General features: G+C 35.3%; 1 protein-coding gene across 1 annotated transcript in view; it reads left to right on the top strand.

The window, feature by feature from the left end:
- ipo11 (importin 11) overlaps nt 1–14,238 on the top strand; it is a 195,574-nt gene that overhangs the window by 94,007 nt on the left and 87,329 nt on the right. Inside the window, exons 17-19 of the mRNA XM_056237513.1 lie at nt 11,151–11,184; nt 11,433–11,473; nt 11,563–11,679. Of these exons, the coding sequence (XP_056093488.1) occupies nt 11,151–11,184; nt 11,433–11,473; nt 11,563–11,679 (192 nt within the window). The remainder of the gene's footprint in view (nt 1–11,150; nt 11,185–11,432; nt 11,474–11,562; nt 11,680–14,238) is intronic.

Genomic DNA, 14,238 nt, shown 5'->3' with positions numbered 1-14,238 from the left:
CAGCCTGCAGCTTAGCCACGTTTAATTCAAAATCAATTTCATGTACAGTTTGTGCACTGCGAGAACCTTTTTGCCGTCCAACACTTTTCCCAGCTTACAGTCATTTTCTATTCATTTGCTGTTCAATAGCCTGAGTTTTCTGATCGGATTTTCAGATATGTAGGTTTATGCAGTTAAATGCTTTGACAGAATTGACTGCCTGCATTTCTAGTTTGTAATTTTTTGTAAAAAAAATTCCAGATAGGTTGGGTCAGGGCAATTAGCTTGTTTTAGAGGTGTTTCGTTAAGAGGGGTTCATTTAGAGACTACATTTTACAAAGGAATTTATTCTGCTGACGACATTAGCATGCTGTGCTTCATTGTGCTAGAAGTGACTTGTCAGTGTTGTAAAAATTTCCCACCATTAAAGCACAGCTTCTATACTCATCAGATCAGCGCTGTTGTAACACATTCAGGCAGTTACTGTTTGACTTCAAATAACTAGCTGTGAGCAATGTTCCCATTATTTTACAGAATCTGTAGCTCCACTTTTGGTGGAGACTGTGATAGACTAAATATCCATAATCTTTTATTGCACAAGACTATTCATTTGTTGAATATCCTACAGTTATTGTATTGAAGAGCTGTGTAGTTTTCTTAATCGTTGGTATTTTTACCCAACTGATTGAGGTCTTTGCCGTTGCGATTCCCTCAAACTTTTAAAAATGTGTCTCAAGCTGCTTGAAAATATGTCGTTTAGAAGTTTTTAAGCATATGGTAAAAAATATATTTATATGCTAGCAACTAGATGTCAACAATGGCTATTGGAGTTCATCATATGCATACAGATGTTTGTGAAAATCCTTTCTCGGTGGGATTATCGGAGTCTGAAAATAGAATGAAGGCTTTATCAGCTGGCAGAGTGGACGCGTTCAGTCGGTGATGGAGAGGGAGGAAAATTATCACAGAAGTGTTTTTGGGATTTCTTCAAACATTCAATGCGAAGGACGATCCACAAATCATTTTCATTTCCATCAACCTGATTGGAATTTTGATTGCTGTTGCTGGCTACGAAATGATGTATTTTTAAAATGGGGACTGTAGCATAAAATCATCCAAGCATTTTATCTAGGTTTAACTCGTACTTGTTGTCCATTCCCGGCTTGATTACATTTACATTTAAGGCATTGATTACGGCACAGTTTGCACCTCTGTCGTCATCATACTGGTGGTGAATGTTATTGCTGTGCAGCGCTTAGCATGAAAATGAATATGTACTAGGGGAGGACAGTAATCTTATATTTATTTATGAGCAGTTTTATTTCATGGTAACTGCATAAATCACAATGTACTTATTTTTGCAAGAAATTAAACGGGGTATAGTGGGGTCCAAAAGTCTAAGACTACTAGTGAGAATGCTGCTTTTTTTTTTTTTTGACATTTTATTATTGACACAATTTAAATAAAAAAATAAATTTAATATAAATTTCTTTAGATTTGTTATGTAATTTTATTTATTTATAGCAGTGTTATTTAAGTTATTATTTTAGTTTTATTATAGTTTTGATGTTATTTTGAATTAGCTTTTATTATTATATTTTCAGTTAGCATTAATTTTAATTTAATGTTTAGTCATTTTTGATAATGTGCTTTTGTCATTTTAGTCTTTTTTTAATATATTGCTATTCAGGTTTAATTAATCTTTATTTCAGTTTTAGTTATATTTTTAATGTATTTCCAGTTTTAGTTTATTGCCAAGGCAACATTTCTAATTTTCATTTAGTTAATTTGAACTAATATTTATATTTTATTTTACTTTAGCTTTATTTCAATTAACATAAATGTTTTTAATATACACTCACCTAAAGGATTATTAGGAACACCATACTAATACTGTGTTTGACCCCCTTTCGCCTTCAGAACTGCCTTAATTCTACGTGGCATTGATTCAACAAGGTGGTGGAAGCATTCTTTAGAAATGTTGGCCCATATTGATAGGATAGCATCTTGCAGTTGATGGAGATTTGTGGGATGCACATCCAGGGCACGAATCTCCCGTTCCACCACATCCCAAAGATGCTCTATTGGGTTGAGATCTGGTGACTGTGGGGGCCATTTTAGTACAGTGAACTCATTGTCATGTTCAAGAAACCAATTTGAAATGATTCGAGCTTTGTGACATGGTGCATTATCCTGCTGGAAGTAGCCATCAGAGGATGGGTACATGGTGGCCATAAAGGGATGGACATGGTCAGAAACAATGCTCAGGTAGGCCGTGGCATTTAAACGATGCCCAATTAGGCCCAAAGGGGCCTAAAGTGTGCCAAGAAAACATCCCCCACACCATTACACCACCACCACCAGCCTGCACAGTGGTAACAAGGCATGATGGATCCATGTTCTCATTCTGTTTACGCCAAATTCTGACTCTACCATCTGAATGTCTCAACAGAAATCGAGACTCATCAGACCAGGCAACATTTTTCCAGTCTTCAACTGTCCAATTTTAGTGAGCTCTTGCAAATTCTAGCCTCTTTTTCCTATTTGTAGTGGAGATGAGTGGTACCCGGTGGGGTCTTCTGCTGTTGTAGCCCATCCACCTCAAGGTTGTGCGTGTTGTGGCTTCACAAATGCTTTGCTGCATACTTCGGTTGTAACGAGTGGTTATTTCAGTCAAAGTTGCTCTTCTATCAGCTTGAATCAGTCGGCCCATTCTCCTCTGACCTCTAGCATCAACAAGGCATTTTCGCCCACAGGACTGCCACATACTGGATGTTTTTCCCTTTTCACACCATTCTTTGTAAACCCTAGAAATGGTTGTGCGTGAAAATTCCAGTAACTGAGCAGATTGTGAAATACTCAGACCGGCCCGTCTGGCACCAACAACCATGCCACGCTCAAAATTGCTTAAATCACCTTTCTTTCTCATTCTGACATTCAGTTTGGAGTTCAGGAGATTGTCTTGACCAGGACAACACCCCTAAATGCATTGAAGCAACTGCCATGTGATTGGTTGATTAGATAATTGCATTAATGAGAAATTGAACAGGTGTTCCTAATAATCCTTTAGGTGAGTGTATGTAGTTTTAGTTAGCGATAATAACCCTGATTTATACTGTAGGTTTAAATCACATTTCAAGATCATCGGTGTGGATTCCATTGTTACCTAAAAATAAGTAATGCCTAATACATCAAGTAATACATATTTTTAATGCATATTATGTATAATCTTTGTGCAATCTGCTTTGCATTGTTCAAGCATCTCATAATAATAGATTTGTTTTACTTATTTGGGACACGTCCTATTCTGTATTTCTATATTCCATGTTTCTTCATGACTTTCAAATAGCATGTAAACAGTGTAACGCACTCCTGCTCATTGATAATCCATGTGGATTTCTAGCATTGTGCCATTTACGCCGTCATACTTCTCAACCCTAACATGTACTTATTTATTCATTGATATGTTCATTGTATTTATGGAAGTTATTTTATGTGCACCAAGGCCATGGAGCGGCCCACTCTCTCATGTCATATCACCTCTGCAGGCTCCACATGCTCAGTAGAACCAGTTTAAATATTTAAGTTGTGGAGATGACAGACCATTAGCATGCTGATCAAATGTATGAGAGCTCCCGGCCGAGCGCGCTCGCTTGGGTGTTTGTGTATGTATTTACGTGCGTGCCACAGGAAATTGAAGTCAGAGACCATGGGAACGAGGCAAACCATGGGCTCACCAAACACCATTAACTCTCTTTCAGCTGTGCAGCTGCTAGGTACGTGTGACAGGGAATCCAAATAAAGTTTACATGTTTGTTATTAGCTTATAAAACCGAGTAAAAACCCAGCTCCATTTCACTCAGTGAACCCGTCCAGAGAGGTAATGGCAAACAAATATTATTGAACGATGGAAAACGGGACAAACTGGGAATGCTGAATGCTGGTAATATATTCATTTAATGTATTTCACATTTCGGCCTAAACACGTCAGGCATAGAAATGTTGTCCTGACGGGAGTCTCAATTGGCGGCAGAGCAATCTGGATGTAAAACCTGAGGCATTTATAGGCTTTCATCAGTACTACGTCTTATTTTTTAGGGGGTCTCTTGAGATGTTTAAGTGTTCATTTTTGGTTTCTTTCTTTTGGAGCAGTATAATTCTGTTGTAGCATTAAAGGGATAGTTCACCCAAAAATGAAAACTGTCATCATGTACTGATGTCATTCCAAATGTGTATGACTTACTACACGTTTGGAATGGAACTACACGTTTTTCTATGGAACACAAAAGAAGATATTTTAAACAATGTCTTTTGTGTCAATGTTTTTTTTTTTGTCCATGCAATGAGAGTTATTGGGGTCCAAGTTTGCTGTTTTGATCCTATTGCAGTTTATAGTCCCATTTTGTGGGTTGACCTCAGAAGAAAATAGTATATTAAAAGTTAAATGCATTAATATGGTGCACTGTGGGAGCACAATTAAGTCCTCCAACCCCCTTTCAGTGACCAAATTGAAGACAGTAAAAGGTATTAGGACTTTTTAGTTGTGGTAGTGTCTTAAGCCGGGGACACACTAAAGACTTAAAGACTAACAAAGAATACCAGTTTCAGCAGCAATCGTTCTCCCCTCCGCCATGTTTAAAGTTTATGGCCCACTTAACTCAGGAACTTGGGTATCAAAATTACCCCCAAGCTTCCCAGTGGTAAATATGTCTTGAGAGGGCAATTTTTTGCTAGCAAACTCGTATTTACGATAATTCCGATAGCACGTGAAGCCGCACTGAAAACGCTTGAAAACACCAGATCATGAGCTGCCTGTGTGTAAGACACAGAATTTTCATTTTTTCGGTGAGCAAACCCTTTAAATGTAACCATTATCTACAGTTCATTTTCTTATCTGTGTAACTTCAACATTTTAACAAGCTTAATGTTCACTTTATTGAGCCAGCAAGCAGACGGGCACTAAACGGATAGTTTACTTTCTGTGCACATTAGCAGACTCTACCTTCGTGATTTTCCACAAACGCTCGTCGTCTGAGCATGGTGAGCCGTCAGCGCTCTAGAGGTGCTATCATGTCAGTGTGCAGACTCGCAGTTTGAGTCGACTTGACAGTTGCCTCGGGCCTGAATGCTCCAGGCAAAGGCGAACTACTCTTACACAGCTCCAACATATCAACAACTCAGGAGATTTTACCCTCCTGCTTATAAAACAACCCATTGGTCATTTCTTGGGTTCAATTAAAGCTCCACAAGCCTTCAAATTTCATTATAGGCCAGTCACCACCATTCAAATAATGACATGTTGTGGTCTGAGTTGGTTTAATTTCAGTGCAAGAAGTTGCAGATTTGAACTTTGTGAGAGTGGAAATTTTTTTTAACAACAAATTAAAATGGCATTTGTTTGTCAAGATGTATGTTTACCAAGAACATTTTATTTTGTCCTATCCAAGGGGTTTTGGTTAAGCACAGCTTTCAAGGACTAAGATTATAGTAAGAAATAATAAATCTTAAATAATAGATTTGAAAATATGACGAATTTTCAAATGCCTTGGCCTTTTTATATTATGTACTGTAGGAAGAGTTGAAATTCTCTAAAATGGTCTTGTCCAGTATATAATTTGAATAATTGTTTTTGTCAGATGCTGACACATTTGATTTGAATAGATCATTAATATTAAATTAAAACATTATTTCACAAAATTGCTGTTTTTTTTACTGCATTTTTCATCAAATAAATATAGCTTTGGTGAGAATAAGAGACTTCTTTCAAAAGCATTAAAAAAATTCACTTTTGACCATGTGTATATATTTATAGCTAACATTAAATATTGTTTATATATATATTTTTATTGTGATACTTTCACATTGAAACTCAAATAATGTAGAAACAATATAAAGACAGTATATTTAACATATTTTTTTTTAAGGGCATGTTTTTCTTTGATTTAACATTAATGACAGACGGCAGCCAGTATAGATTTGAGTTCTTTTTTTTGCATCATATCGCACTTGAGTGGTTTAATGGCACTTGAATCAATGATAATATGATCATATAGCACAGCCAAAGGATGACAAAAAAATAAACGGATTGCGTAATTGCGTTTTTAAATATTTTTAAAGTGTTAAACTGAAGAGAAAAAAATGGACGCAAAATTGAACGTTAATTTTGACAGCCCTAATTAGTTTATGAGATGTTTTGGTCTGAATGGATGTCAGCTGTGTTCTTTTCATTTTTGACCTCTATTCCAGGCACAATAAGAAAGCTTATCAATAACACTGTATGTCTAGGTAATGTGGAGAATGTGCAGTGTTTGGCCTGTTCAGAAATGAGGGACCTCACCAGAGTTGGAGCTCTCATGCCTCCAGGATCTTTCAACGCAGCAGTAGATCATTTATCTTATATGTTTCACTTTCAACATTGCCCAAACTCTATTATGCAAAGGAAATGAGATCGGGCTACTTCTATTTCATGGTTTGTCAGCTTGAAAAGAATAGACTAATCGCTTTCATATGCACACACCCTCATACATATACACAGCTTGTATTTGCAAATACTGTACTGCTCCTTTGCTTGCAGTGCTGTTACTAGAGTAAAACTACCTTCTCTTTATTGTTTTGACATCTAATATACATGAAGATGAGTCCAAAAGAAGCATTGTGACCAAATTGATCGATTTTAATAAAAAAAACATAACATTAAGTTATTAACTATGTGTTTAGAAGAAAAAAACAAAACAAAAACAAATGTTGTGTTTTGAGCTGTTTGAGCTACTTAAGATGAAATGGCTAAATACCAGGAAACTGGTATTTTATTTGCCAGGGGCTGACTTTTATTTATTTTTATTATATAAAAAAACAGATTGATTTCAACTTTTATCTTTGGATGATCACTTTAAAACTTACAAAAATGTAATTTTGTGTTTACTGTTCTCCCAGATTCAAACTTTCAATACTAAACTATGAAAATCCATCATATAATTTAATTACATTTTTAAAACTGTGATAATATCATTTGATATAAATAATCAAATATTGTATATTTTATGATATAATTGATAACTTTTTACAATAAGTTCTCATTTGCTAATGTTAGGTAATGCATTAACTAACATTAATGAGCAATTCATTTGTTAGAGTTATCTATTAATCTTTATTAATGTTAGTCAATAAAAATGCAGCTATTCATAGTTCATGTTAGCTTAGGTCTATTAAATATTAACACACGTTTTATTTTGATAAAGTATTTGTAATTGCTGACATTAATATTAACTAATATTACTAAATGCTTTTGAAGTATTTTCAGTGTTAGTTCATGTTTCCTAATGTAGTCAACGAATGCTAAAGTATTACCATATAATTTTTAATAAAATTTCAATATTTATTTCTGCCACTGATTTTTTTCAAGAATTAAGAGAGTTCCTAACTTTTGGCACATACTTTGCCTGTAAAGTTGCGTCTCTAAAGCAAGAAGTATTTATGGTGTTTTTTTATTTTATTATAAATAGTATTTTAGAATTTCCAGTTTTCTCAAATACTTTGCATTTTATTATTGTATATGTTCAAAACAAAAAACTATAGCCAAAACAAAACACTGTGAACAAAGAACAGTGCATGGATATGTGTTTGCGTGGGAAGTCTTGTGGGGGAATTATCGTGGCAGCTGTGTCTTCAGCGATTGCTTGTGGAGACTAATAGCTATTTTTCACCTAACTTCTCCATTCAGACGAGACGAAGAGAGCAGGATTAGATGCTCATATCCATATCGGAGGCAAGCTGAGCAGGCTGATAACAGTGATGCAGGCAGACCCATAATGATGGGCCACTCTGGTTGGCCAGGTGGCACGTGGACTCATCCGACATCCGCAGGCAGGCATATACCTTGTTAAAGGGTTACTGTCACAGAATCCCATCTCCTCGCTCATAATTCTCTCATGTCTGCTGGGTGGGCGCTCTGTACTCTGGCAGGGAGCAGAGTGCTTTATTTTCAGCGGATGCCTCTGAGAGAGAGGAGGCAGCCCTGCTTATCTCTGCTTTTAATCCTCTGTAGAATATGTAAGCCCTCCTAAACCCATTTCAATGACGATAGATTGCATTCGGTAACTGACAATATTGTTTCTGTTACCGTAGTTACATGCTTTACAGTCTGTAGCTATGAAACTGCTTAGAAAATAGCAGGTTTTTGTGTCTTAATTGGTTGCCTAAATACTGTAGGAGCGTAAATGGCGTGCAAACTGTACCACCTGTGCGGCGCTTCTCTTACAGTCTTCCAGCTTTAGCCTTCTACAATAATAATACAAAAATAATGATTTATGACAACTTTTTTTTCTTTTGTCAAATCCACTTTGTTAATTAATGTGGTTCAGATAGCATGCTATTTTGAGTTTCTGTTGAATAAACTAATCTCCTTCATTGGATTAACTAAAATTTTTAATTTAAATTAAATAAAAAATTTAGGGCAACGAGGCAAATTTAAGTTAAACCAACAATATTTTTTAGTGTAGAGGCTCACACTGACAGTTGCTGTATCTGAAATCTCATACTTTTGTCCATCGAACAATGCTAATTTAGTTACACTTTATTTTAAGTTATCCTTGTTACAATGTAATTATACAATTATGGACTAATAATTATGGAGTAATATTAATTAACAACATGTACTTACATGGTGATGGCTTAGATTTAAGGTTAATTGCATATAATTATGCATAATTTACTGTTTTGCCTATAAATACATGCAAGATGTGTAACTAGGGCACAAAGTGTTACCTGTAATTTACACAGATGTGGTAAAATAACTTGCCGATTTTATAATAGCCGATACAAATGAACTGATAATTGTATTCCACTAGAAGTGCGTAGTGCTGTTTGTGCCTGCAGAGACATTGTCTTCTGCCTGTATTTTTTTCTTTTATTGTTCTTCTAATGCCGTGCTTGGGACATTTCTGGTCTGAAGCTCTATGAAGCTCTGCTAAGTTGTCATGTCTCGACACAAAAACAATTTGCTGACTGCTATCTATAACTCGACAGATTGCTAGGCTTTGTAATTACGTTTTGATGATGACACGTAATTATTGTTAATTAGCGAGCTAGACTGAAGATGGCTGAACTCACTCGCAAATTACTAGTCATTAACGTAACTGTTTGTTCTTATACAGAGAAGCCCCCCCAAAAAATATTTCATTTATGCACAATATTTGCAAAAATATTATCAAAAACTCATTACTCATCTTCCCACAGGTAGGTTGGGCTTTGGTTGGACTGTATGTGTTCTGATGTCAGAGACAGGGGGCGTGGCTTCTGGCAGTGTTCCAGCCTTCAGGAGGGGCCATACTGTGCATTATAATTAATTTATTAATCAAAAATAAAGAAGTCATTTTAAATTCTATAAGTGATTTTAGGTATCACAGCATTACAATGTGCAGTATGAAAATGGATGTTTAATTTGAGATTGGCTAAAGATGACTTTTAACAGTGTTAGTAAATTTTTAGTGTTTTAAAGATGAACTTTAATTGAACGTTAAATAAACAGCAAAGGTAATATAAAGTTTACATAAAAATAGAGGAAATGAGCATGAACAATTTAATGTACATCATAGTCTGTTACTGATAAATGTCTTTTTTTTTTTTTTTTTTTTTTTTTTTTAAATCGACCAATGACCAATATGGTATGATATCTGTTTTGCATCCCTAAGTTGACATACTGCTTTTTTCTATTTACAGTACAAAAACAAAGTGGCTGAAAGTGAGAGTTTCCAGCATTTCTATTAACATGACAGAGAAGCAGTTACCAGTAAGAATGGACTTTTAATGGAAGGATTATTCAGAGACTAATCAGACCAATCAGTAGTTAAGATGTCTTTCTTGTTGATTTCGGTCTTTGTCAGTTCACTACCTCATAAATGCATTGCTCTAGGCCCTTGGCTATTACTCAGAAAATTGCTTGATCATTAAGTTTGATGTGTTGCGGAACTTTCATAATCTCCTGCTATTTATCGTTCTAAACCTGTTTGTGGAAGGCAGCATGCTGTCCCATCAGCCTGTGTAATAGATCATTTTGAGAGGGTGTTGTGGTCTGTCATTAGCCACCTGCTTGAGTCGTACTCTTTATGCAATCCTTGCTAAACACCCTCAGGCTCCTCTGTTATCCCGTTCCGGCAAGACCTTTTAATGATGTTAATTTTGTTTTGGTTACAGGCTAACTCAAGATTTATATGTTGAGGAAACTTGAGTAGGCTTAGAGGTCTCTTATCAACATGTACCACACTGATTTAAGGTGAAATTAATGGCTGTCCTTTAAAAGGGTTCTTTGGAGGTAAAGTGTGTAAAATAGTTTTTCCCAGCCCAGTGAAATATGCAGGGGAAACTAGAAGTAAGCCTTTTTTGTTTGTGAAAGAAGTCTCTTATGTTCACTGAGGCTGTAAAAATACAGTAAAAACAGTAGCATTGTGAAATATTATTATAATGTAAAATAACTGTCTTCTATTTTAATACATTTAAAATGTAATTTATTCCTGTGATGCAAAGCTGAATTTTCAGCATTATTACTCCAGTCTTCAGTGTCATATGATCCTTCAGAAATCATTCTCATATGCTGATTTGCTGCTCAAGAAACATTTTTGATTATTGTCAATGTTGAAAACATCTGCTTTTTCAGTATTCTTGGATGAACAAAGTTCAAAAGAACAGCATTGATTTTAGTTAGAAATTTGTTGTAACATTTTACATTTCAATATTTTCACGTTTCTTTAAAAAAAAATACATTTGAACGGTAGTGTATTTGCAAACACTTGTCAGGGCTCCTACAGTGATGCAAATTAAGGGACATTTTAAACTGCTGGAAAATGTAAAATGTTTTAGTTATGGCAGCTTTCATACATTTCATTAGATATTTAATAAAAAAATCCAGTAACAAAGAACCAGTGGAAAAGTCATAAAAATAATAATCTTAAAGCCAAGGAAAACGAATGGAAATGTTTATTATTATAAATGTTCTTGATATAAATTAATGAACCAGTGAAAACATCTTGGAAATTCATTGGTCAGAAGGTCATTATTTCCATTACATTTGGTGTCACTAGTGGTGTGGAACATTCTCCCATTAAAATTTCATACTTCACAGCTCAGATCATGCTTTTGTATTTTTTGCATAATAATGAAAATTCTCTCTGTTTTAGGTTCGCATCGAAACGGCCACAACTCTAAAGCTGGATATCCTTTTCTCTGAGTGATGCTGAGCCTGTCGTAGTTTCCAGTCTTCACACCAGAGTGGTCATTTGTCAACTTTAATTGAATGCATTTAAGCACACTTGTAATTAGTTTGCCTGTTAACCCATAGCCATTCCCACTTGTTTGCGTATGATTACTTGAATCACTTTCATCCTCATTCATCTTCATGTCTGATAATCAGGTGTGTATTTAAGAGGTCATTGCAGTCATTACACTTAACTCAGCCTCACCCGTCGATGACTTCGAGTTCAGAACTGAGCAATTCTTACCGGTAAGTCGGTTGTTTTGAACATTTGACATCATTACATTTCATTTATTGATTTAACGGTCTTCATTAACACCTATTTTATTCCTCTTCAGTACTTGGAGTCTATTTTCGGCCTGTTGTTCCAGCTGTTGCAACAGGTCAATGAATGCGACACCAAAATGCAAGTTCTCCACGTTATTTCTTGCGTCATCGAAAGAGTCAGCATCCAGGTGAGCTTCAGTCACCATGAGAGGTCAAAATGATGTCATCCGAACACAGAGGGATGTCATCCCCCCCCCCACCCCCCCGGGCTCACATGCTTTTCTATTTAAAACGCTAGTATTTCTTGTTTTTGCACACTGAAAGACACATATTGATGTCATGTCATTACCAAACCATGCTGACTGAGGACAAGGCCACGACCTGCTTGAAAATGACCTTTTTATTGCGTGAGCCTTGACTCTGAGCCATTTGAAGAATGACAGTTATATTAATCACGGTAGAATACAAAGATTCATGATTTAAGCTTTGTTAGGTCAAACATGCATAAATTACAAAGGGTCACCGTGTAAAGTGGAAGCTTTTTGAGAAGTAATCTTCCATATCAATTTTGTGCAGCACAGGAGTTATTAAATGCCCTCTTCAATGATTCAATGCTCCACTGTGTATACTCAGCTTAAAGTTTAGTCAAATAACAGCATTAAATATGAAAGTGTTTCCACTCAGCATGTTCATTCTTTCTTCCTTGTTTCTTTTTTTGGCTCCCAAATAACCATAGGAGAAATTAATTCTCGTTTTTTTTTGTGTTTTTTTTACGAGCTTAGAAATGTATCATTTGACCCTTGACAGATCTGTTTGACCTTTTTGCTTCCATGTTCTGAAGAGAGAGAGAAAATCAAAATGCTTTTCAACCACCTTTAACTGCTTTTTTGCAAGTTCCTCATGCCACAGCTTAGCTAGTTTCAACTTGTGTTAAAGCTTGCTTCACTCATGGTTTAAAATCTGAACCGGCTGTCTTGTTAGCATGGAGTGCACATGGAGTGTTCTAGGCAGTTTTTGGAAATCAAATCAAATCTTTGGGAGCTATTTTAAAATCTTCTAGTTTGCCCATGTATTCACAGTCCTCCCTGAAAGGAAAGTTGAATGGATTTATTAATGCCTTTTATCATGTGCCTTCTGAAACGTGACCTTTAGCATCTTTCTGACATTAGATGAATACATTAACATATTTTATGCGTCATCAGTGATGCCTGTTGGGTGATCAGAAAAATGTAAAACTGGGCCGATTCAGTTATGGATAGGTAAAGGAGAATTTATTAATCCTAAACACCTGAAGAACTAACAATATAGGAGTAAAACATGAAAATTCCTGTCTGTTCCTGTTTCTGCATATCTTTCTGAAGGATCCTAATTTTAGGAATATGCAGCATTTTGAGAGGAAACAAAATATATAGTTGTGAATATCTCTGATTATTTCAGTCCAATTTTGTGGGAAGCCTGTTACGGCCTCAAAAAAAAAAGAAGAAAAAAAAAAGAAAGGTAATTGTGAGAGAAAGTTTAAAATTAGAAAGTCGCCTTGTGAGAAAGTCACACTGAGATATAAAATCACAATTAAAAGAAATAATTAAAATCTTTTAAAGCTGTTTCGCCCTCAGAGTAAAAAACAACAACAACAACAAAAAAAAACGTTAATTGCAAAGTTATTTCTTCCAATTGCAAGATCTAAAGTTGTGTGAAATAAAGTTGCAATTAACATTTTGAGGCGGAAACGTCGTCATTAGGTTTAATTTGTTCCTGCAGCACATTTGTGTTTATTTCACATGGAATTTTGTTATGTCTTAAACGCACAGCATTACAAACAAAACCCAAAACCTCGATGGTATGATCCTTGTCAAGCCCCTAGTTTTGTTACGCTGCATCACTTACAGTGCAGACAGAGCTTAAAAGTAGATTTAAAAGTAAAAGATATTAATTGACAGAGTAATCCGATTAATTCACAAAAATGTTTGTAATTATCTTAGTCATATATACACATATAATTGTGTGTGTGTGTATAATTTAATTATGATTATCAAATACTGTTATCACTTATTGGTGCATAATGACAGACTGTTTGCGGCATATTTAAACTTTGTTTTCCTTTTAACAGAAGAAAATACTTAGGTGATATGAATTCAATAATATGAATATTAATAAATAAAATATGAGGCTGGCAGAGGTTGCGTTAGATAAAAATGTACAGAATTTTAAAACCATTGATGGATAATAATTCAAAATGCTTTCTGTCGTGTGACAGATAAATGTAAGGTATCTGCTCTTTTATGTTTCCCTACTTGTGAAACATTCCCACAGTGAAGGATGCTCATAGGGATTAGAAGTGAAGAATATAACGTTTTAGGGCATCCCTGCAAAAAATAGACTGGGAGAAAGATGTGAGTGAGGATTTAGCCAGTATAGTCCATAGAAATATTTCATGGAATATTGTTCATTAAAACAAGTACCAAATCGCTCGTATACATTGCAAGAGCAGCATAAAAAGAAAAACTTGCAACACAGCACTTTCTAAGACTTAAAGGAGCTCTTGCTACAGAAGTTTTGTTTTAGTGACTTTCAATATCCCTTAAATAGCAAATGCAACGATATTGCACTGAACAATGACATTGTAGCAAGGTTAGATGTTGTGGGAAGGTGGAGGCGGGAACCGGCAGACATTCAAAGACTTTAATAAACATAAAATAAACAAATACAAAATGAAAGTAAAGACAGCAGCCCCTCATGGACGATTGCTG

This window comes from Rhinichthys klamathensis, unplaced genomic scaffold (assembly GCF_029890125.1).
Source record: "Rhinichthys klamathensis goyatoka isolate OS25496 unplaced genomic scaffold, OSU_Roscu_1.1 h1tg000487l_1, whole genome shotgun sequence".
NCBI lineage: Eukaryota > Metazoa > Chordata > Actinopteri > Cypriniformes > Leuciscidae > Rhinichthys > Rhinichthys klamathensis.
This window is presented reverse-complemented; position numbering and strand designations above follow the sequence as displayed.